The 21,855-nt window shown below is 42.8% G+C and overlaps 3 protein-coding genes across 4 annotated transcripts in view; 1 reads left to right on the plus strand and 2 right to left on the minus strand.

Annotated features, from left to right (window-relative positions):
- USP13 (ubiquitin specific peptidase 13) overlaps positions 1 to 8,715 on the minus strand; it is a 61,918-nt gene extending 53,203 nt beyond the window's left edge. The window contains exon 1 of one of the 2 annotated variants that reach the window (XR_003534672.1): positions 8,548 to 8,710. Coding sequence is in view for 1 of the 2 variants with exons in the window: in XM_027685883.1 (XP_027541684.1) it covers positions 8,548 to 8,700 (153 nt within the window). In the remaining variant the exon portion in view is untranslated. Of the gene's footprint in view, positions 1 to 8,547 lie in introns of both variants that reach the window. The other variant, XM_027685883.1, reaches the window with a different exon arrangement.
- A 3,048-nt stretch (positions 8,716 to 11,763) lies between these two features.
- Positions 11,764 to 16,042, minus strand: NDUFB5 (NADH:ubiquinone oxidoreductase subunit B5). Its single transcript, XM_027685808.1, has 6 exons — positions 15,904 to 16,042; positions 15,340 to 15,428; positions 14,395 to 14,461; positions 13,560 to 13,621; positions 12,562 to 12,668; positions 11,764 to 12,010 (listed from the first exon to the last, which is right to left on the minus strand). Exons 1-6 carry the CDS (start codon positions 16,025 to 16,027, stop codon positions 11,890 to 11,892), a joined length of 570 nt encoding a protein of 189 aa, XP_027541609.1. The 5' UTR covers positions 16,028 to 16,042; the 3' UTR covers positions 11,764 to 11,889.
- Positions 16,043 to 16,194: 152 nt separating this feature from the next.
- Positions 16,195 to 20,686, plus strand: MRPL47 (mitochondrial ribosomal protein L47). The gene is made up of 7 exons (XM_027685878.1): positions 16,195 to 16,315; positions 17,011 to 17,156; positions 17,739 to 17,799; positions 18,562 to 18,658; positions 19,180 to 19,310; positions 19,859 to 19,954; positions 20,394 to 20,686. Exons 1-7 carry the CDS (start codon positions 16,230 to 16,232, stop codon positions 20,509 to 20,511), a joined length of 735 nt encoding a protein of 244 aa, XP_027541679.1. The 5' UTR covers positions 16,195 to 16,229; the 3' UTR covers positions 20,512 to 20,686.
- Positions 20,687 to 21,855: the final 1,169 nt, after the last annotated feature.

The raw sequence follows: 21,855 nt of genomic DNA on the forward strand, positions 1-21,855 counted from the left end.
GTTAGACACACAAAAGTATATAAATATGTATTGAAAATTGTTACAGCAACAACTACTTTGACAGGATACCATCTGATCGTGCCACACAAGTTTAAACCAAGCTTGAATGTGACACTCTAAACCCAGTTAATTCTCCCCAGCCTGTTTCAAAGACTGGAACTGAGTATTTCTGTAGGACTTGAAGGAATCCAAACTTCCAGCTTACCTACACCACCCACACCTGTATGCTACTCTTTCAAACATGTTCCTTTCTATCAATACAACTAAAGCCAGAACTGAAGAACTGCCTCAGACTCCAATAAATACTGGTATTTCCAAAGCATCCAGCAGAGCCATGAAGCTGAGGAACAAAACATGAAGAAAGACCAGAGGATGATGTTTCACCCCAAGAAAATACTCATCTTTTCCACTTTTCTTAATGGGAACCAACACTTACAAACTTCAGCTTTTCAGATTTAACTGAGAGGTGAACATGTAATGAACTACAGAGCTGTTGCTTTACCTACTTCTAAAGGTCAAGAATTGCCTTGAGCATTCCAGAATTAAAATATGCAATCTGGAGCAAGGGTTTAGCCTATCTGCCATTCACACTTAACATATACCATGAAGTCGTTCTTCCAGCATCTACATATCACAATGATTACATTTGCAGAATAAACTATTTAGTCATCTCATTTCAGATCCACATAACCCCTGACATTCTACAGAAAAAAATCCCCACAGCTATTTTTAATTTGAAATATTCACAGTCAAATATTCACAGCCTTGAGAACAGGGCTGATAGCTACAATTGTGCTCAAAAGTAATAAAGTTGTTAAAAGCAAACTCCAAATGTGGTATTCAAAATATTCCCCAAATACAATCGTATTTAAAATGTATTACCTTTATTTTAATTTCCACTACTCTTTCACAGATTTATCTACCTCAAGGCTCATTACACTTTTGCTGTCTGCTCTTCTATCCTGTATTCCAAATCCTTTTGCATTATCTCTTCTGAGAAAGCCATGGATGCGTCCTCTACAAGACGATCCTACAGGTACCCAGTCTAAATAAAAACATATAGTGTTGTTGCTCTAGGGTCTCGGGAACTTTGTTTAAAGTTTTGTTTTCTTGGAGACCAGTCTCTCTTTTTCTGGAGGGAATCCAAGAGACCACTGAACCATTTCTGAGAAGCAGCCTGTGACAATCTGACACTTTGAATATATGAGCTAAATGTAGAGTCTGAGTAAGTTGGTTGTGGTTACTAACAAAACAGTGATTTCTACCGGAGAACACATGCAGTGTTCTCTCACACAACGTGGAAAGAAGTGGACAGACTGTCCAAAAGCCTAAAAGGTCACAGCAAAACAGGGGCCAGTGTGAAAAAGACACCTTTGTGGATGGCTGTACAAAGGATTAGGGTGCTGTTTGCTGCTCCAAAAAAACTCGACTCAGATCTAAGACAAACTTTGTGCTGGTTAATTTAACCCTACTGAACACACAACCAGTTCTGGAAGGAATGATATTTTACACAGGCTGTGGCATGTAAATCTTTGTATTTGACATTCATTTTCAATACGCATGAAATTTTATGCTGGAGGAAGGCAGCATATCTAAAGTACTGAAGACACTATTTTAAACCAGAAAAATATAAATTGTCCTGACAGACAAACCCAGGAACTTTAGCTGGGTATTCTTCCCCCCTCATTCGTGCTTGAGCATGAAGTGGGCATGTAGTGTGAAGTTTAGGATAAAGTACAAACATTGCCTTCCTTTATTATGTCAATCTAAAGACATTGTTGGATCTGAAGCTTGTACATGCTCAGGCCTTCATCACTACCCAGAAGGGCACTCAGGAGCAGGTCAGTCTTCTCCCCTTCTAAGCAGAAGGAAAAGTGATTGCTCTTCACTTTATTTCTTCCTGTTCTTTGCTGCTAACATGGTCATGGTATTTTATTGAGAGAGAGGGAGACGCAGTCCACACTAGGGAGAAAAGTATTAAAAAAAAAAAAAGCTGCTCTTACTTATTTAGATAACAATTCATGTTTTGAGGAGGGACAGAGATAGAGAATCCACAGGGAAAGAGAGCAAAAATGCACCAGTTACTCCCTCTCAGGCCTCAAAAACAGAGCAAGGAAGCTGGTGGGTGAGAGGTCTGGAAACACAAATGCCAGTCCATGAGGACACAGAGATCACCCCATCACTTCACACTGCTCATGGCACCAGACACTAACAGCTTTCAAATGCTACTAAACTGATCAGGATGTGAACTAATGACCTCTTATTCCATTACCAACGCCCCCAAATCATTTAGAGCCCTCAGGGAAATCTAGCATTTAGCAATTTCAACTCCTGACGTGGCTCAGACAACAATGAATTCATAAAAACACAAAGGCTGTGGTGATCTACTAACACGGCAAACAGTTACAGACTTGGGCACAGTGTCTGCTACACAGTGTTTGCTTTAGATCCTCTAGAACAATGGCAAAACTTGCTAAGATAGGTATCAGAGTAATGGTGACAAAAGGAAAGAAGAAAAGGAATAATAAGAAAAACTGGGCATCTGGTAAAGAGGAGGAGAGGGAGAAGCAACAGAATCAAAAATAGGAATGGAACAATACAGATGTACAGAAACACTGATCTGAAAATATATACAAGCAGTAAAGAGGAGCCATGTACTACCGGAACTGGTGGAAGATGAGAGAGATGGGAAAAGAATAGTGGGGTGGGGCAGAGAAAGAAAGGACAAATGATCTAGGAGTAGGAAATATATTACAGAGCTTCTAATAATGGACTGTTAGCTTCAAGTGCAAAAGAAATCATTTCCCTGCCCTTCCTTTACAAAAGCACTGAACAGCACTGAATATTCTCCTATGAGCAGATTATTTCACAGCTGCTTAACAAAGATATCTGGTATCTCTGTTGTAGAGTCTAGACGGGCACACGATCAAGGCCAATCCAATACAGCACTTAAAATGCTCCTGGGAAGAAAAACGCTGCGTGGGCCAGTCAGTCACTAAAGTGAAACCAAACCACCATTCCAAGAGGTGGATTGACTACTCATTCACATGTGTAAGTAAGGAGAACTCCAGAGTAGGACATATGTAATTCTGGAACAGTATCCTGGACAAGTCACAGTCACTTCACGATAAGTGAGCAAATACAATGGCAAAAACTAATGCTAGGTCAGGAGCACTTCTAAGCTGCAGCCGGGAATACAGAAGTTCCACCCATCAATCATCACTGTTTGGATGATCACAGATTATCCAGGTGCAGATTGTGTGGGCCACTGACAGAGGTGTCTCAGACCCACCACGGCTGCCTGCTGAGCTCAAGCCCAGCACTGCAGCTCAAGGAGCACCACCTGTACCGCTTCCATTGCAGCTTAGATTTAGGGAGCTTGATGGTTTTGGTTTTTGCAGAGCCCTGGTCACAAAGACAGTGCTATGCTTCCAGAACAGAAAATTTGGGAAGAAGCATTGAGAGGAAAACTCCACAGCAGAGCTCCAGCATTGTCCATTCATCTGCATCTCTGCATTTATCATCTGACACTCCAGGTACCTTACAGTCAAAGTCTCTCTGCTACCCAAAATAATCCAGTCCATCATCATTCCAGATAACAGCATGGCCAGTCACACTTACAGAGGGAAAAGCTAGTAAGATCCAAATTTAAATCAATTCCAAGGAAAAGCACAATGCAAATACACATTGTTTGTCCTCCAAAGCAGCACAGTTATTTCTCGTGTCAGCCACTGCAGGCACAACCCTTACTGATCTTACATTCTCCAACTTCAGAAGACCAGTGAGTTAACCTTAGTGTTCTGGTGCACTCCCAGCCAGCAAAACACTCGTCCACGGGTGTGGACAGCTTTGGTATCTCCCTGTCAAGCAACAGTACAACTTCACTCTGACTTTTCAGGTGATCACCCACCACCAAGGAATTCATTGCCTCAGTAACTTGGAGGTCCTTTTGCAGTTAGACCAAAATTCTCTGTCTGGAGTATTCCACTTGTCTTGGTATGTTCAGCCCTCCTGTCTCCTCACTCCTACTCCCATTCCATCAATGGAAACAAGATAACAGCCTACCCCTCACAGACACTGGCCACAGTGACCTGATTTTCTTCAAGGAATATTGACCAAAGGAACAGCCAGATAGGAGCTGCTTATTTCTAGAAAGTTTTACACATTATGGTCACTGATGTCCATTACACACTCTAGACTCTCAAGGATTTCAGTCTCAACTGTGCTGTATAACAAACAGCAGAGCATCAGCACAGTTTAGCCTTTGGGAATTGTCCCAACATAACCATTACAGAGTTCCTGAGCCACAAAAATGAAGTCAGCAAGATTCACAAAGGAAGCTGTTGTCGGCAGCAAGGTTTTCCAGCGGAGCAAAGCCAAGCTTTCAGCTGCTCAAACAAACACAGTCCTGCTCTCTACAGAACCAGACTGCTTGGTCCTGTCCCTGTGTTGGACTCATGAGCTGTGCTGGGGTTGTAACCAATGCCCTTCACAGGGAAGGTTTCAGAGCACATCCATGTACAACTTCCACAGTTATACACGTAAGCCTTTGTTATACTCCCATTTGTATCCCTTTTCCAGTTGTTGCCTCTCCCTCAGATGGGTCTGATCTAACATGACCAGAGGTCTTTGAGACCAGGATCCCATTAAAAGGTGGGATTTCCACAGGTGAGTACTATACTTCTATAGAAATAATAGTAAGACAAAAGGTTACATAATTTACCCCCTGCATTCTACTGAACACAAAGTCAGGCTCATCCATCAAAAGAGGAAGAGAAGTCACAGTGGACACAACAGGAGAGAAGAAACCTACATCACAGTGGCAGAGATAGGGAAAAAGTCACCAGGAGGGAGGACTGCACCTCAGATCTGAAAAATTAGAGGTACAGGACTTCATTAGCCAAATTGTAGGGAAGCAGTTGGCTCCCAGAGCTGCTCAGCCACTCACTGGAGGAAGCAACAACCAACACTAGGCCAGGCTTGTGTTTCATCAGCAGCCTGGCTTCCCTCCTCAATTCCTGTATAAAAGAACACCTAACTGGAGTAAGAGCCCCCATCACAGAAACACAGTTTTCCTAGAAGACACCAAAAAATCTACAGAAAAGTAATTAACATTTAAGTCATAAAAAGGCATGTTTTCTCATCCTATGAGACAAGCAAACTAAAAAGTGTCACTAGGGCTCTTGAGTCCACAGAAATTTGCCTCCTGTTTCTGCCAACTTTCCCGGGAACCAACCCTAGTATGTTCTGTTGAAAGCAGGCCAAATCTGAGGACATGAATTCCTCATCTATTTAGTGGTATTTCTAACAATACCACCTTTCTGAGAAGACCACCATACTATAGTTAATCCATGTGGAAAAAATACACTGAATATCCACTTGTACCTCTCCTAGCTCACACTTCTGAACTCTCCCAACTAATGACTCTCATTGTAGCACAAAGGTGCCATTGTCCTCAGATCTTCACCCAAGGAAGTAAGACTTTAAACTCATGGAAAGGGAACCTCGACCAATTCTGAGAACAGAGAAGCTGCCTACATCCACTGGAACATGGATCTTCAGTGACACTGTACTACTCAAATCCAGACAACAAGACAACTGACAGGGTGACAAACAGGGCTGCAAAAGCCAGGTCTTGCTTTGCACAGTTGGAAATAAAAGATGGAGCTACTCACACCCAGCACCTCATTTTCCTTGGCACCCCCTGACAGGAACAGGTCTGATTTTGACCTTTCCACTTTGCTTGGTCCTTTCAAAATTGCTGCTGAATCTTTCATCATCATCATCATCACCATACTTTGTACCCTAATACTCACAGGTCTGATGGTTTTCAGCGTATTTTAAAGATCACAGTACATCCTTACATGAAGAGTAATAATACACAATTAGTATGGCTAAAGAAACTTGAGTATAGAATTGCTACATTACCGGGTATGTCACTGTAACACATACAAACACTCCGAAAATTCTCTTCTTTGGAGAAGAAGAAAGGGGTATAAGGGAAAAAAATATAAACTAATGAAATTAGATCTTGTATTGGAAAAAAAGTGACAGAACAAAACATTTTGCATTGAGCTGACTCTAAAGAGAGACATGGTAAAGTTGAACTGTAACAAGGAGCATATTTTAAATGGCAAAATGAGAAGATGTGAGGAAATACTGAGAAATATTGTTACAGGAGAAAACACCTCCTCCATCAAAAATGCAATCTGGGATTTTAGCATGGCCAACAAAACCAAGAGCATGTTTTTTAACATTGATCATCTGCTTTAACATTATAACAAAGCTAACAAACAAACAGTGTATCTTCTTTCAAAAAGAGGAGGTAACCTCAACAGGAAGAGGCTCACTCAGGTGATAACCTAAGAAAATAAGTCACAAAACCAACCCAATACAAAACATAAACATCTCCCTTTAGCCAAGCACCAGCCAGTCTGTATTCCCTTCACTTTCCTTCTGAATGGAAAACTGTAAAAATACAGCTTTGCTATTTTCCATTTGTAAATGACAGCGTTTTACCCTTGAAAGCACACATTACATTTGCCCCTTAGAAACGCCATCCCAGAAATAATATCCAGGTATCTCTTAGATTATAGGGAATTAAAAATAAAATCTGTGACAAGTCTTTTGCTCAGCTAAGGTGAGGAGTGGTATGGGCTGAAAAGCCGTGGGAAACAATAAAAACTAGCACTACTTTTATTTTTATTTTTACTGGTACTGCATAGGTTCAGCCAAGCCTTTTGCCCAGTGAATGCCCATAACACAATTTAAACAAAAAGTTTTTACATTGGAAGGCAGCATTTTCCTAAATCTGAAATCTCTTTCCAACAAAGTCAAAAGGATGAAATATTACTGAGTATTGGGAAAAAAAAAAAAAAAAACAAGGAAATCACACATGCTGATTTCAGCTCCTGTTTTTATCCACAGTTTCTGTTAAGTTTTGCTCAAATGTTTTATGCTTTGTTCAAATATATTGTTTCGCTGAAGTGCTTTTGCTGTGCTTACTTGAGGCTTGTTGGAGGGGTGGTGATTGATTGTTTTTTAATCTGTGACAGTATTTAATATCCCTTCCTACTTGTTAACAGAAATTTTTTATAAACCATAACTCCGAAGAAGTCTGAAAGTGTTACTAAAAACATCAACCATGTGCTCACCCAAGCAAAACTTTGAAGGAAAGATTGTGGTATATTGATTTTCCCCCGCCAAAACCTTCTTAAGTATATAATGCAATTATCGCCTCTGCGGTAGGGTCTGATTTGGCAGTTCTAATCAGCCGCCTCCAGTACAGTCAGGGCTGCTGGGTGACACTTGAGATCTGAAGAGTGTGGGTAAAAATAACCTCTGTTCAACAAGACATGATGAACACCAGACAGCTGAGTCACCTTTAAAACCAAGTCTGATTTTCTGCATTAGAAGGATTTATCAAAGAGAGAGGGAATTATTGAAAAGAAGCAGATAAGGGATTCCAAAAATCCCTCTGAAACGTATCTTCCATTTAATATTCTGTAATGTAAACCCTGAGCTTCCTTTTGATTGCTGCCATTGACATTAACATCAATATGTAGTGCTCCATCTCCTTTGGGAAAACTCAGCTTCATGTGGAGAAGTAGCTTTTAAAAAACTTCAGCTCTGTTTAAAAAGGTGTAATTTCTAAGCACCTGTTCCTTACAAAGCATTGCCTATACACAAAGACTTCCAGTATTACCAGTGAAGTTAAAAACGAGTCAGGCCTCAAACCTGCCTCTGAACACATGCAATTTGCAGAGCTGGTGGATGATTTGCAAGACATCATAAAAACAACACCACAGAAAGTTTGCTGCACACGAAGCATTCATCTAACAGCAAACTAACCAAGCTAGTGGGGAAATACTACAAGTTCATTGAAGTTCAGTGACGTAACTGAAACCGTGGGGGAGAAAGTGTTTCAGGGGAACTTTCACATCGATTTTCAGGGTGAGCCTTTATGTTGGAAGCTTTCTCTGAAGATTTTGAACAGAACGAGCACCGAGGCAGCAGGAAAGCAAAACTGTTGGCATCCGCTCGCCAAAATAAACCAAGGAGAAGGCCAGCTACTGCTCCTTTTTTATCTATCTCGGTGTGAAAGCAAAAGCAGGGCTCCGCGGGGATGGGCAAACCCGGACAGGCAGAGCAGACAGGGAAGTTTCCCCAAAAACCACAAAATCCCCGTGTCCAAGCAACCGCTTGAGACTGCCTTGAGGAGGAAGATAAACAAACAAACGCAGGAAGGAACCGCGCTACTGCGAAGGAGCCGGGGATGTGCGGGGAGCGCTCCCGCCGCTCCAGCGCAGTGCGGGGCACGGGCCGCGACCCCCGAGTGTGGGGGGGAGGCACCTGGAGGGCGAGGGGGGCCACGGCAGGTGGAGGAAGGGATCGGGGGGGGATTTTGAAGCCACAGGGAGAGGCAGCGGCCCGGGGATGGGGCTGCCCTGGGAGCGGGGGTGCGGCGGGAAGCGGGAAGGGGCCGCTCGGGGCGGGCGCAGCGGGGAGGGGGCGCGGAGGCAGCCGGGGGTGGTTCGCTGCACTCACGGGCGAGTCGTAGGAGAAGGCACACTCCGTCTTGTAGACCCGGTCCCCTGACTTGGGCACCCGGATCGTGGGCATGTAGGGGACGAGCAGCTCGCCCAGGTCCCCGGCGGCCATCTGCGCATCGCCGCCGCGGAAGAGCGCGGCCCGCTGCATCCTCCTTCCCTCCCTCCTTCCCTCCTTCCCTCCCTGCCTCTCGCCCGCCCTGCGGAGCCGCTCTGCGCGGGCGATGCAGGCGCAGGGCAGCCGGGCCCGGGGCAGGGCGGCGGCGGGAGCCGGGCCCGAGGGAGGGCAGGGGGAGGGAAGATGCTATTTTTAATCCAATGGCAGCGGGAGCGGCACCAGCTGCGGCGGCGGCACTCGGGGGTCCCGGCGGGGGCGGGCGACGGGCAGGGCGGCGGGGGCGGGATTCCCAGCCCGGTTCCTCGCCGAGGCCCCGCGTTTCACCCGAAAACCCTCGTTCCCATGAGGGAAGGACGGAGACTTCGCCTCCTGGTCTCCCTGTATAGCGCGGAGCAGTTTTCCCTTTGGCCGGTAATACTCTACTACAGCCTCTTTTATTTTTTAAGCCATTAAATACTATATATATTGTATTTTTAATTTTTGTATGAAATAGGTATAGTAAAAAATACATTGTATATATTTTAACGCTCAGTCCCTCGCCCACAATTGCCCAGTGCCGCGGTGCAGGTGTCCCGTGTGTCCGGTGACTGTCGCGGTCCCAGCACGGCCGCGCTGACGGGTCGGATGTCGCAGGGCAAGCGGGGCAGGTCGGTGTGGAGGAACGAGGTGGTGGGATGCAGGGCGGGAATGCCCAGCCTGGGATGCCCTGGGATGCCACTGCTGCGGCAGTGCCAGCAGCCAAACCCAGACCTCGCGTCTTGAGGGGGACAGTACCTTCAGCTTAAAGTGACCTTTTTCGGGCCATTTGCTGTTTCTCTCTGCTTTTCACTTCAAAAGAATAGTCAGGGAAGGAGGAATAGAGTGAAATAACTTTGTAGGAAAAAATATTGAAATAACTTTTTTTCCAAGCAATAATTATTGCATACGCCTGGCAGCAGCAGCATTGAGGAAAATGACAGGCCCATTTAAAATGAAGATGAGTAATATAGGTGAATAACCTTCCACACATCCACATTATATCCAAGGATTCATCGATCACTTCCAAGCAGGTGATGTGACCTTCACTAGAACCACCTTTTACCTCATAATTTGAAGTTTCAAAAGGTGGTTCTAGGAAAATCTCAATTAAAAACAGAATGGAAAAATAAGTTTGTATCCAGCTCTGAGCAGTTTGTGAGGGTGAGCAGAGCAGTGCACTCTGATCTCAGGAAGTTTTCTAGAAGTGTTGGGAACAATGTGAAACACCGAGGGCAGAATGTGATGTTCATGGAATGATTTTAGACTTACCCGAGAACAGACATTACATCAGACTTGTAAGCGCTTTGGATGCTGGATAAAAAACACCAATACAGGGCCAGACAGATTTATTTTACCTGAGGAGACTTTGTGCTTTTTTAATGGCTTTCCTTATGAATAACTCAGCATTTATAAACAATGAGAGCCATAATAAGACATATGAGCCATCTAACCTGAAAGATTGATTCAAACAAAAGGACAAGCAAAGCACTGATACAAAATCAATGTCTTTCTAATGTTTGGACCTGCCAGCAAACAGCAAACGAGGCAGTTTTTGCTTAAAATAGTTCATGCAGCGGCACTTAATGTAAAGAAATTTATCTTTTAAGTTTCAAACCACAAGATGATCAGGGGTTAGTAAAGGGCTTGGGCTTATCTCCTTTAAAAAGTGGGGCTTTTGAATATGGACAGATAATTTAGGGTCACAAACTGAAAGAGGCACTTTCCATCACTCCTGAGATTTAAAACCAGAGGAGTACCATGGCCTGTAGAACCTGAGGAAACACATCCCTCTAGTGGCAAAAGCCTGCCAGGTAAAGGGAGAACGCTCCATATTCCCTATGGAATTGTTAAAAGTGGTGTAGAAAACCAGCTGTACAGTTCTGAAAATGCATGGCAGGTAAGTGTGTGGCTGTCCCAAGTGCAACTTGCCTTATTCACCTTATGTCTTTCTTAATTTGTTCTTGGTTAATGAAGGTTGCATGGCACATTTCCACATGAGTTTTGATATAAACTCTTTTGGTTTGCCTTTTTAAATTCAAATTCATCCCACAAAAGAAGCCTTTGAGTTATCCTAAATGACACCAGAAAGGTTTACCCTTTTCATCTCCAACATTGCTTGCATGAAAAGCGTTGGGAGTATAAAATTTGAAGTTTTCATCTTGAAATTCTGCTGTCAAGACTTGGATTTCGATGTACTAAAAGGTGTGTAATCACAGAGCAGAAGATGGTATCTGTTCACCCAGCAGTGATAAGGTGACCCATAAAACCCATTAACTCATGTCAGCCTACACCATTCTCCCTGGCTTGATCCTTGCTCTTCAGCCATCCAGCAATCCTTCCACAACAACCTTCAACAAGCAGTTTCCTTTTTTCCCCTTCTTCATCATACTAAGCCTGTTACAGAAAGTAGCAACCTCTCTAAAAACAGTATCAATAACTTTATGTATTGCTAAAAATGTTAAGACATGCAGCAGTTAATAGGAAAATACTTAGTTTAGTATTTGTCCACCAAGACCCTTCTTTCTCCTGAAAAGTTTCACAGAGAATATCATGAGTTAGATGAAAGACTTAGACTCATAAAATCCCCTGAAAATCACTAAAACATGAATTTACATGCACCATAATATTCAAGAACCTTTCCTTTGCTTTCTACTCCCACATCTGACAGTGTAGATAGTCATAGGTCTGGGCAAGCACTTATGTTTTAATTCTGCCTTCTGAGAACACAGGAGCTATCTGAGGTAATAAAACCTCAGTAATGAAAAAGTATTTGCCTAAAGTGGTAGATATAATCCTAATAATGCAAAGATATGAAGGTATTTTTCTTACTTAGTTCATCTTCCTCCAATTATCTGACACAAGGCACTGAGAAAGAAAAAACCTTACCATTTCCTCTCCCTTTCACTTAAAACTTTAAATGCTAGAAATCACACAATGAAAACTAGTCTTACCAACTTGTTTCACATATTTTAGGTCACTGATGTTCTGAAGGAGTAATTTCTGCCAACTGACATAAGGCACTTTTGCTGACTTTAACAGCTATTGAGCTTAACTGCCACACACTTTTTTTCAAGTGACTGGAATCAACACAACCATTGTTTATTTTTATTCATTTCCATCAGCAAACAGCAGGATGTCTATTCCATAGCTCAGTCACAATTTGTCAGTATGCATTTAAGACCATGCACACTGTCCTAAAATTGTTTAATTGTCAGGTGTGGATTTCGTAGAATTGTCAACAAGGTTCTTATCAGGTGTTTCATAATGATACCAAGGTCCATCTCCCCGGCGTCTCATCAGTCTGCGTGCCTCCAACTCCATCAGCCTGAAAAAAAAGAACAACAGACACACTCAACATGGAGTTTATTGATGTATTGATTGTTTAACATCAGGGCATTACTGACAATAGCAATGACTTTAGCATCTGTGCTTTATAAATACTGCTCAAACATAGGTAATACCAAAATGCGAAGGGTTCAACTAAAACACGAGCTATTATATCCTTCCATTTTATTTTTTTTTCCAGCAAGTTGTTTCGCAAAGGAGTAATAAAAATACTTGCAGGAATTTTGTCATAAGTTCTTGTCTAGCTGTAAGCATTAGCAGGGGCAAGAAGAGCTGTCCACTTGCTGACTCAGCAAGTGTTTTGAAGAGCCCCTGTTATTTTACAAGACTGCCCTTGGATTGTTCTGGTAATCTTAATACCGAAAAGGCAGGGACAACATATACAGTAACTTCCAGCCTGGCAGCAGCACTCAGGGTCAGGTGATACAGGACAGCACTTCATGTCAGCATCCAGCTCAGTATGTTAAGCAAAATCAAAGAGTCAACTACAGTGTGCATCAGGATTTTAAAACCATCAACTATAAAATGTACCTCATTTCAGTTTTCTTCGCTTCTATGTCAAGCAAAGCCATCTGTTTCTCATAGTCCTTTTCAGGGGGGTCAAGGATGTAACGAGCGATCCAGCGAGTGATGGGGTGCTGGAAAATAGAAAAGCACAGATTATTCATTTTCCAAGTAGAAATGTCATCATGGCTGAATAATTTTGTATATTCACAGTCCTGAAAAGATGTCGTAGACATTACGAGTGCTGCCATTCAAACCATAATAGTAAAGTTAAAAACATGTACAACTATTTGTGAGGTCAGAACCTTAAAAAGTCATATTTATTTTGCCATTTTTAATGCCAAGATAACCTGCAGATGGCTATTCTGTAGCAAGATTAAAAGTTAATGGAAGACACATGATTTATTTTCTTTCTGTTGAAGTAAAGTTCCTTAAACTGCCACTGTAATCACTGAAATGGACCCCAAACCTTACTGTAATTAGTAACATTTCAAACTTTTGCTTCCACATAGAGGGCATTTCACTAGGAACAGAAGTCTAAATGAGTTGAAATAGTCACAATCATATTGCTGAATTCAATTACTTCCTACCAGAAACAAAATAGTGCTTGCAGCAAGAAGCCAGGGACTAATTTTAAGAAAACATAATGAAATTAAACACGTACAACCTTGAATTTCTGACTATAAATATCTTCAATTCTAGATACAAAAGCATGTGTGATATTGAACTTTAAATATAGTTTAAATATTTTTTGCTGGCAAACAATACAAAAGAAAGAAATGTCAGTTTAAACTCTTAAGATGTTGAAGAAAAGAAACAAAGACAAAAAATGCATGCTATGAATACTTGGCATACAGCTCCAGCATAAAGTTACAGAGCATTTGCATCTATTTGTGTCAATAAACAGATTTCCTCCAGCAATATGCATGGTTCATAAAGCTGAAAAAAAAGTAAGTTTACTCCCAAAACTATCATCAAGAGAAAGGCTGCCCATAACATGCTACCTTCTTACATGTTACACTCACTTTGTAGTATTCCCAGTACTCTGGAACATAACCTTCGGGAATCTCTGCAAGTTCAGCTTCACCTGACAAGGAAAGGAAGGGAGGAATATTTAATCCTATGATTATTTTTCAAAAGTACCTTATATTCTGCCTTTCATATTAGGAAAAGATCATTAGATCATCATTTCTCATGGAGAGTACTTAATCCCTCCATGTGAGCTCTAACTGGACTTGCCATTTTTTCCAGACACATCACACTGCATGTACAGATCATGCTGTAGCTCACAGACTTTAGGTGACACAACAAATGCCACTTGTGTACACAAGCCACACACCAAAGGGGTGAAATTAGCAGCTATACAGAAGAAACAACTTGTATTGATACAAGTCCACAAAAATGCCCTGTAAAGAACAGGAAATGAAAGCATGGATTTTTCCTAATTTCTCTATTAAATTAATCACATATTATTACAGCAGTAGATTTAACACACGTATTGCCAAGCAGAATTTTGGCATCTTTGCTGGATTAAAGGTGACAGTTGCAGTCTTGTTAAAGTAGTACATAAAGCAAGGTAATACAGACTCCTCATGTGAACACAGAAGTGTTCACTAAACTTCACTGATGTTTGAAAGACTGTCAAAAGATGGATTTTACTTTTTTTAAAGCAACAACTAAAGAAAATATACTGGTAACATCTTCTATGCACTTATACAATATTATTGTAACTGTGAAGCCTATTTCAGAGTCTTCCAAAGAGAGAGCCTTAAAGAGCCTCTTTTTTTTCTATCCAGCACGATGAGTTCCCATTTAACAATTTTGACATTGTACTTTGCTTAGCCATGACAGAGCACTCACCAATGAAGATGTTGACATATGTTATGAAAAGTGCCGCTGGTATTCCCGTCAGGAATATGTAGAATCTCTGTAGAGGGGATAAAAAGAAATAGTATGGAAAACTCAGAACCCGGACAAAATTTAGATGAGGTTTGTCTGAAAATGGTGCAGCAGCCAATAATTCTTAGATTTGCATTGTTAGGTTAGAAAGGGATGTTGTGTGTAAACACTGCTGTTTGAAATGAGTTAATTAATGAACCAGAGCACACAAAGAGCGATGCTGTGTCAGTCCAGGAGCCTGTTCAGTGCAGCTTTCCCCTCTCCCAGCAAGGTCTGTCCCTGCAGGAGGGACAGCAACACTTCCCTGAACGCTGCCTCAGCATCTTGGGATGCCTGAAATGAGGCAGTGACACCAGTGCAATAATCCAACACCAGCTCTGGTGGCTGTGCAAGGCAGATAAAGGAAGCCTGATGCCGTGAAGGGGGTTGTATCAAATTGGCTGTAACCTGTCATAATAGGCTTTACCCAAAACCTGGCTTTGAGGGCTCAAATTCAGGTCAGTCTTCCTAAATCTCACCTCTGGTGTTAGTGGTTTAAGTAACTGAAGGCAAACCCTGCAGGAGAGTAACTAATACGTTTTAAAAAGGAGGATGGAGTGGAAAGCATTATGGGTTATGCATATATGAACACCAATATGTAATTCAAGAATGCTATTACAGCAGTAATTTAAGTACCTAACCCAACCCTTGATATTTAGCCAGTCTTTTGAATTCATCTGTCCCTGATATGACAGCATGTGACAAAAAATTCTTAAAGAGGATCTGCAATTCTTGTTTGTCTGAATAGTGCCAACCATATTTTAGCTGCTGTCACATCAACAGTATAGAAAGTTGTATTTTAGACACTCTTACACCATTTTCAAGGAATGTTTTACACCAAATGCAATAAATTTGTTTTTAACTCACCAACAAGTTCAGAAATCGAGTATCATAAAACTTTGTTGCCTTGATAATAAACATTCTCTTCCCATGGCCGCTGCTGTGTCGCACAGGAACTGAAAATTGAACCAAAGTGTTATGCTTGTGTACCCCATTGGTGATTATGCCAGGACAAGGTCAAACACACATGTGAGGAAAGAAAAAAACCAACTATACAGCAGTGGCTGAGTTGTTCCGAGCTGGTTTTCTGGAGCTTATCATTCTTCATCTGGATTAATTTCCTATTTTACCAGCACGACCCTATTTTTTTTCTAACTTTAGACATGGATCTACTTCCACTTGTAAGTCACAACAAGTAATCCACTGAATGTCTCCCAACAGGGTCAAGTAAACTGACAATTAACATGCCAAGAAGGTCAGCCTCCCGCCCACTTCCATCAGTGTTTTACCCAAAAAAAGGCAGTTTTTCATAGGAACGGGGACACGCTGCAACTGTTTAGCCCCCGGCTCTCCCCGCGGCCTCTTGCCCGCTCCCCAAGGTCACCTCCCCCCCGGCACACCCGCCCCGCCGCTCCCCCACCGAGGCTGTACCGAGGGTGCCGGGGAGGCGGGGGGCGATCCCGGAGATCCCGGTGTTCCCGGTGATCGCGGTGCCGCCCGCCCGCCGCGCCGCCCAGGCCGCAGCCGCCCTCAGCACCAGGCTCATGGCCGCCATGGCTGGGACTGGCACGGGGCGGGGCCGGCGGCGCCACTTCCCACCGCGGCGTGAAGCCGGGCTGCCGCCATCTTGGAAAAGGGCACGTCCCTCCCAGCGCTCCCGGTTGCTACGTGATGTCGAGGGTGAGGCCGGGCAGGCGCCATCTTGGCGAAGGGCAGCTCGTTCCCGGCGCTCCCGGCGCTGAGGCAGGCGCGGGGCGATGGCGGCGGCCGCGGTGGTGGGATCGCTGGGCCGGCGCCTCACGGCCGCGCTGCGGCTGCCCCGGGCTCGGCCGGGCCCTGCCGGGTACGCACCGCGCCGGGGGGGCTCTGCTCGAGCACTGGGGGAGGCGGGCGCTGTTCCCGGGAGGATGGGGAGCCATTGGCGGGAGGAGGTTGTCCGTGTGTCCTCGTGTCCCTCTGTCCTGGCTCCTCAAACCTGAGGGCTGCAAGGTGGTGTGTGGCCTCAGGCATCGCGTGAGGGCAGTGTGAAGGATTCCCTGTGCCTGTCACAGTTCTGCAGTCCTTGTGCCCGTGCTCCCAGCGTGGGGGTTTTGTGCTTTACAGAGTGTTCACGGATTTTGCCATTAAGGCACAAGGGAGGTGGTGGAGTGTCCCTCTCTGGAGACATTCCAACCCCTCCTGGGTGTGTTCCTGTGTCACCTGCTCCAGGTGACCCTGCCTGGGCAGGTGGCTTGGAGTGGATGGATCTCCAGAGGTCCCTTCCAACCCTGACGATTCAGTGGTGTATTCTTGTACAGCATAGCTCAAAGTTAATCCTTAATTTTTAATTGTTATTTGTCTCTGAGTATAGAAAATTGATAATTAGATGAGACGAGGGAAAGGAGAAAACACAGAGATGACATTTTTGTGAATAATCAAACCCGTGTCTTTTCCCCCCAGTCTGTAGGTGCTGTGCCTTTGTGAATGAAACAAACATTCTCCTTCGGCTGAATGTTATTTTTCTTACCATATATGGCTTTCCTTCTCATTTTTATGCAGGTTGGTGCTGAACCTGTTTCACAAAAACCTGCCAAAAGCTGAGCCCCTCCATCAGGTGAAGTTCCTGCACACGACTGTGTCTCGGAGGGGGCTGGAGGAGTTTTTTGATGATCCAGGAAACTGGGGAGAAAAAAGCGTCAAGTCTGGTAAGTTATATTTAGCATTTCTGGTAATGATCTTCGAGCCACTTGTGCTCAGCTGAAATCTGACCTGTTTTTTTGCATCAGAGAGTATTCATAGCTACATAAAACTTATTTTTCTATATGTATATATACATACATGTGTTTGTGCATTTTTATGCCTGTGTGTGTTCAGTGTTTGTGAAAGCAAATAGCTCTTGGGCAGCAAAATGTTTTGCTGTAAACCCTCTACCTTGTTCTGAAGTGAGAGTGTGTCACAGAAGAGATGTTCTTTGATTAAATATATGGTCCTATGGAACCAAAGTAGTTCAATGTAGATTCATCTTACAGCTTTCCCTGTTACCAGGCTTTTGGAAACACCAATAAACACTACATGTAATTGCTTTTTTTGTGTATTTTGTATATTTAAAGCAAAGCTGAATATCCCTAAGGATAGCTTTCCAAGTAGTAGTATTTTCTTTAAAATGATCCTTGTTCTGTTGATTCAGCTAAGCCCAATAGAAACACTTTCTTTTTTCTTTCAGAATAAGAGAACTTTGTTCTACTAAATCATTGGGGTTTGTTTCTGTTTATTTTTATTTTTTACAGGGGATGCATGGAATATAAAGCAGCTGAGGGGCAAGAGTAGTGAAGACTTGCACAAACTTTGGTAAGTTTTAGTGAAGAAGCTTCCCTTCTTTCAAAGCAGCTCTGCACTTTTTATTAAAATGTGGCTGGTGAACTTATGAGCCAGTAACTTCAGTCTGCCACCCAGCTCTGTAGGCTCCAGCCTGCTTTAGGCTGGAACAGCCCCAGTTCTGGCCCTGCTCAGAACACAGAAACTCTGCTGCAGCTGGCTGTGGGATAGTTGTGTCTGGGACAAAGGTTTGGTATGAAGATGCTGAGTCTGAACCCTCTGGGTTGTTTGAATTGGACAGAGTTGGTTTTAAGTGCCTTCTGGTGGGGCCAGACACTGTGTCAGATCAGGGTGCTCAGTTCTGTGTTTATTCTGATCTTGATAGTTCTCTGAGGCTGGAGGTTGTATCACCACTCCAGGCAGTGCCAGGGCTAAAATAGCACTTAATCATTACTGTGAAGAGTTTTTTCCATGCTGTCCTTTTGCTGTGCACCTGTAAGAAGAATCTGGCTCTGTCCAGGTAGGGGAAGGCAACTTAGTGTTGTCTTCCCTCCCAAGCCTTCTTTATTCCAGGCTAAGTAAACCTGTGTCCCTCATCCTCCCCTTGTGTGTCTGCCCTCCTCTCCCCACCTCTACTGGGCTTTCTCCAATTGCTCAGTACCTTTTTTCTTCTTCGTATGAAGCCAGCAGGTATAGGAGATGGGATTTTACTGTGCTCTATCCAACAGGATAGTAAGTGAATAACTGCTAAGGTGTCCAGAAGTTGTTTTTGAGTTACTGTGTTCTCTGACCTAGGTATGTCCTGCTGAAAGAAAGAAACATGCTTTTAACTCTACAGCAAGAAGCAAAACGACAACTCAAGCCTATGCCAAGTCCAGAACGGTTAGAAAAGGTAATTTGTTCATGCTACATAAAAATACAGCTCTTAAGTAAAATCGCTCAGTGAAAGATGAAGTGTTTGTAAACTTGTTAAAGACCTTTTCTTTACATTATTTCCCTGATTTTAGTATATGCACAAACACTGCTCAAGTCATGTTTTGGTCACAGCAGCTTTCTCATCAGCAAGTGGGCATTACTGGGGCTGGGACCAGACTCCACAGTGAAAACTAAAATAACAAACAGCCAGTACAAATGACCTGACAGAAATACATACAGCGAACCTTCTGTTTGCTTCCCCTGCCTCCTCCCCACCCCTGCCTCCGAGCTTTCTGCAGTAGCCAGCTGGTCTTCAAACAAACGTCAGACCATCAGTTATTTTGCATCTGTCCTGCTCTCAAGTGAGGTTTTTAAAGCACTAGTGTGTTTTTACCTTTGTTTTTCTTTTAAATTTTGTCTTAGGTCTTTATTTGAGATCTTTTAAATTGTTGGCGTTGTTTTTTGTTGGCCCATCCTGAAACTATTTACCATTTCCAGGTAGAAAAGTCTATGAAAAATATAGACTTGGTTGTGAAAGAAAGAGAAGTTGCTTTGAGGCTTTTACAAACTGGCCACGAAAAGCCAGTACCTGGAGAGTGGAGACACGACTTCTTGGGACGCACCTTCTGGTATGGAAAACTTTTTTTTTTTCTATATGTGAATTTTTCTTGCGGTGAGTCTCTACCAGAAAATCATTAACTAATCAGGGAAGGATCCATATATGGTATGTCTGAACAGAAATAAGTCTGTATTTAGGGAGAAAGGCTTATGTTCTAGAAGACTTGCACTTGACAGGACACTCCAACACCAGCACTTAAAAGAAAATCGTAGTAGAAACAAAACTCTTTGGACACTGTTTGTTCAGATCAGCTTTGGGAAGTTTTTTTTGAAGGAGTAACTTTAAACTAAAATTGCAAATAATGACTGTTTATACTGGGCCCAGCATTCAAACATCTACAGTTTTTAAAGCAAGACTACTCTGTACAGAAAGAGGCTGAGCTACACAGGAGATGCAGTTACAAACCAAGCCAGCAAGGGCTGGAAATAAATACTCCCCCCCAAATTCTGCACTCTACCAGACCACTTTATCACTGTACTGAAAGCAAGAGAAACTGGTGGAATCCCAGAATGAAGACACTGTATACATTCTGTAACCCCTTTTATCTGTCCCCAACAGGTACAGTTACAAGGAATGGCCGATACCATGGCACTTGAATGAAAGACACAAAAAGAAGAGATTCTATTACTTACCTTTTGTGAATAAGTTCATCAGGTAAAAAGATTTTTCTTTACATTTAAGGTTATTTTCTGATCTGTTCTTCAGCCCTCCTTATTCCACTTTACAAGGAAAAATAGTAATCTTTTGTTGTTTTTACAACTAGTAGACTGAAAATGAGGCTTTTTAAAATTACAGCTTGCTCTGTTTCTTTTTTCTGTTCCCACCTTAGTTACTAAGAGAGGTGGTTATGCAGTTGCACTGTAAAAGTAACTTCACATGCAGACTACCAAAGGTCTGCCAGAGGTGTAATTTCTGTAGAATTCAGAAGCAGAAGGGAAAAAGAATTGCTTTATAAGCTTTTTTACTTATCAAAAGCAAATGAATTCTAAAGCTGTTAATGCCAAGAGCCTCTGTCTGATTAGGGAGATGAGCACATTAAGGTGGTCACAAGCTGTGTGGAAATTAATTAACAACACCCACTTCTCTGTTTTAGACTCAGACTTGAAAAATTCTTACGGAAAAGGGCAAGAAGGCAAAACCTGGAGAGGAAGAGGCGGAAGATCTTGGAAAGGAAGTTCCCTCACCTCGCCCTGAAGTCTCAGAGCCAGTAACCTGCTGGAAGAGCCCTGCAAGCAAGTGGTCAGGTGTCTGTGACTGAACATGAAACAATGTTCTGAAACCACAAACAACTCCATGAGCATTCCAGAGCCTCCTTCTTTTTTTTAATCCCACATTTGACTTAAATAAACCTGTGATCTGGAATTAAAAAGCAGCTTTGGTGCCTAAATGAAATCATAACATTCATTTCTAGAAACATCTGATAAATGTGTTAGCCAGCAGCTGTAAGAGTGAGACATCCATCAGTACCAGTGAAGAGCAGCAGTGGAGTGCCAGGTGACAGTATGAAGTGTAGGGATGGTGTTTACCTGGCTTAGTTTAACAAAGATGCATTAAAACCAGACAGAAACGTGAAAGCATCTGAGCCTCACATAAACTTTTGCCCTGTTCATATTTTTCCTGATATATTTTTCTGAACATTTTCCCTGAGTTACAGGTAAGTTGCCCGAGGTACATTTGCTTTCTGCATAAATGCATTGGAGAGCAGGCTCTTCCTCGTGGCAGACTGAACTTTTCCTCTCCTTTAAGTGTGGCTTCTTAGAGAGTATGAAATAATCAGCATGGGAACTTTTAACAATGCGGTCCTCACACCTGGATTTCTGTGACAAATTCAAACATTTGTACAGTGTTTTTTTGCAGAGTGCAAAACGTCTGAAGGAAGACTGCAAGACTGAAGTAGAAAGGTACCACTGCTGCTCTCAGTGGATGGAAATACCTACTTCATGAAAGCTTTTACACCTCCTCGTGAGGTTGTTTAGAAATTTAGACTAAAATCACAAATACCAGTCTTTTAGGAAGCAAGTGTGCCCGGCAATATACTCTGGTAAAACACTGCAAGGGAACCCACCCATACTGTTTCCCATCAGTATCTACCTCCATCATTCTGACCTTCAGTTACTCCTCTGCATCACACAAATTACCCACTGCCTAAACACAAAACCTTTACAGTAGTGAGAAAACCCCCAAAGTGTTTTGCTCTCCCTCTGCTGCTGGAATATTCACAGACATTACCATGTACAGCAATTCTTTTAGGATACACAGAAGATAAAAGTTGGTTCGGCATGATGAAATCTAAGCACAGGTCACAGAAGGAAAGCTTAAAACGCATCACTCACTGCAGGGTGCCAAGGTACAAATTCAGCTGACATTCCATGTTCCACTTGGATATGAACTAGACTGAGTCTTTCTCTTCCAGAAAGACAAGAGCTGGTGCCTTAGATCACTTAGGGCTGCTGACTGCAGTTTGTCTCATTTTGAGAGAGAAATATGGTTTATCAATAGCTTTGAAAATCTGAGTCGAGCAACTTCATCTCAAGAGCAGTTCCTGGTTATGACAA

The sequence above is a fragment of the Neopelma chrysocephalum genome, unplaced genomic scaffold (genome assembly GCF_003984885.1).
Source record: "Neopelma chrysocephalum unplaced genomic scaffold, ASM398488v2 Primary Assembly neopelma1_69, whole genome shotgun sequence".
NCBI lineage: Eukaryota > Metazoa > Chordata > Aves > Passeriformes > Pipridae > Neopelma > Neopelma chrysocephalum.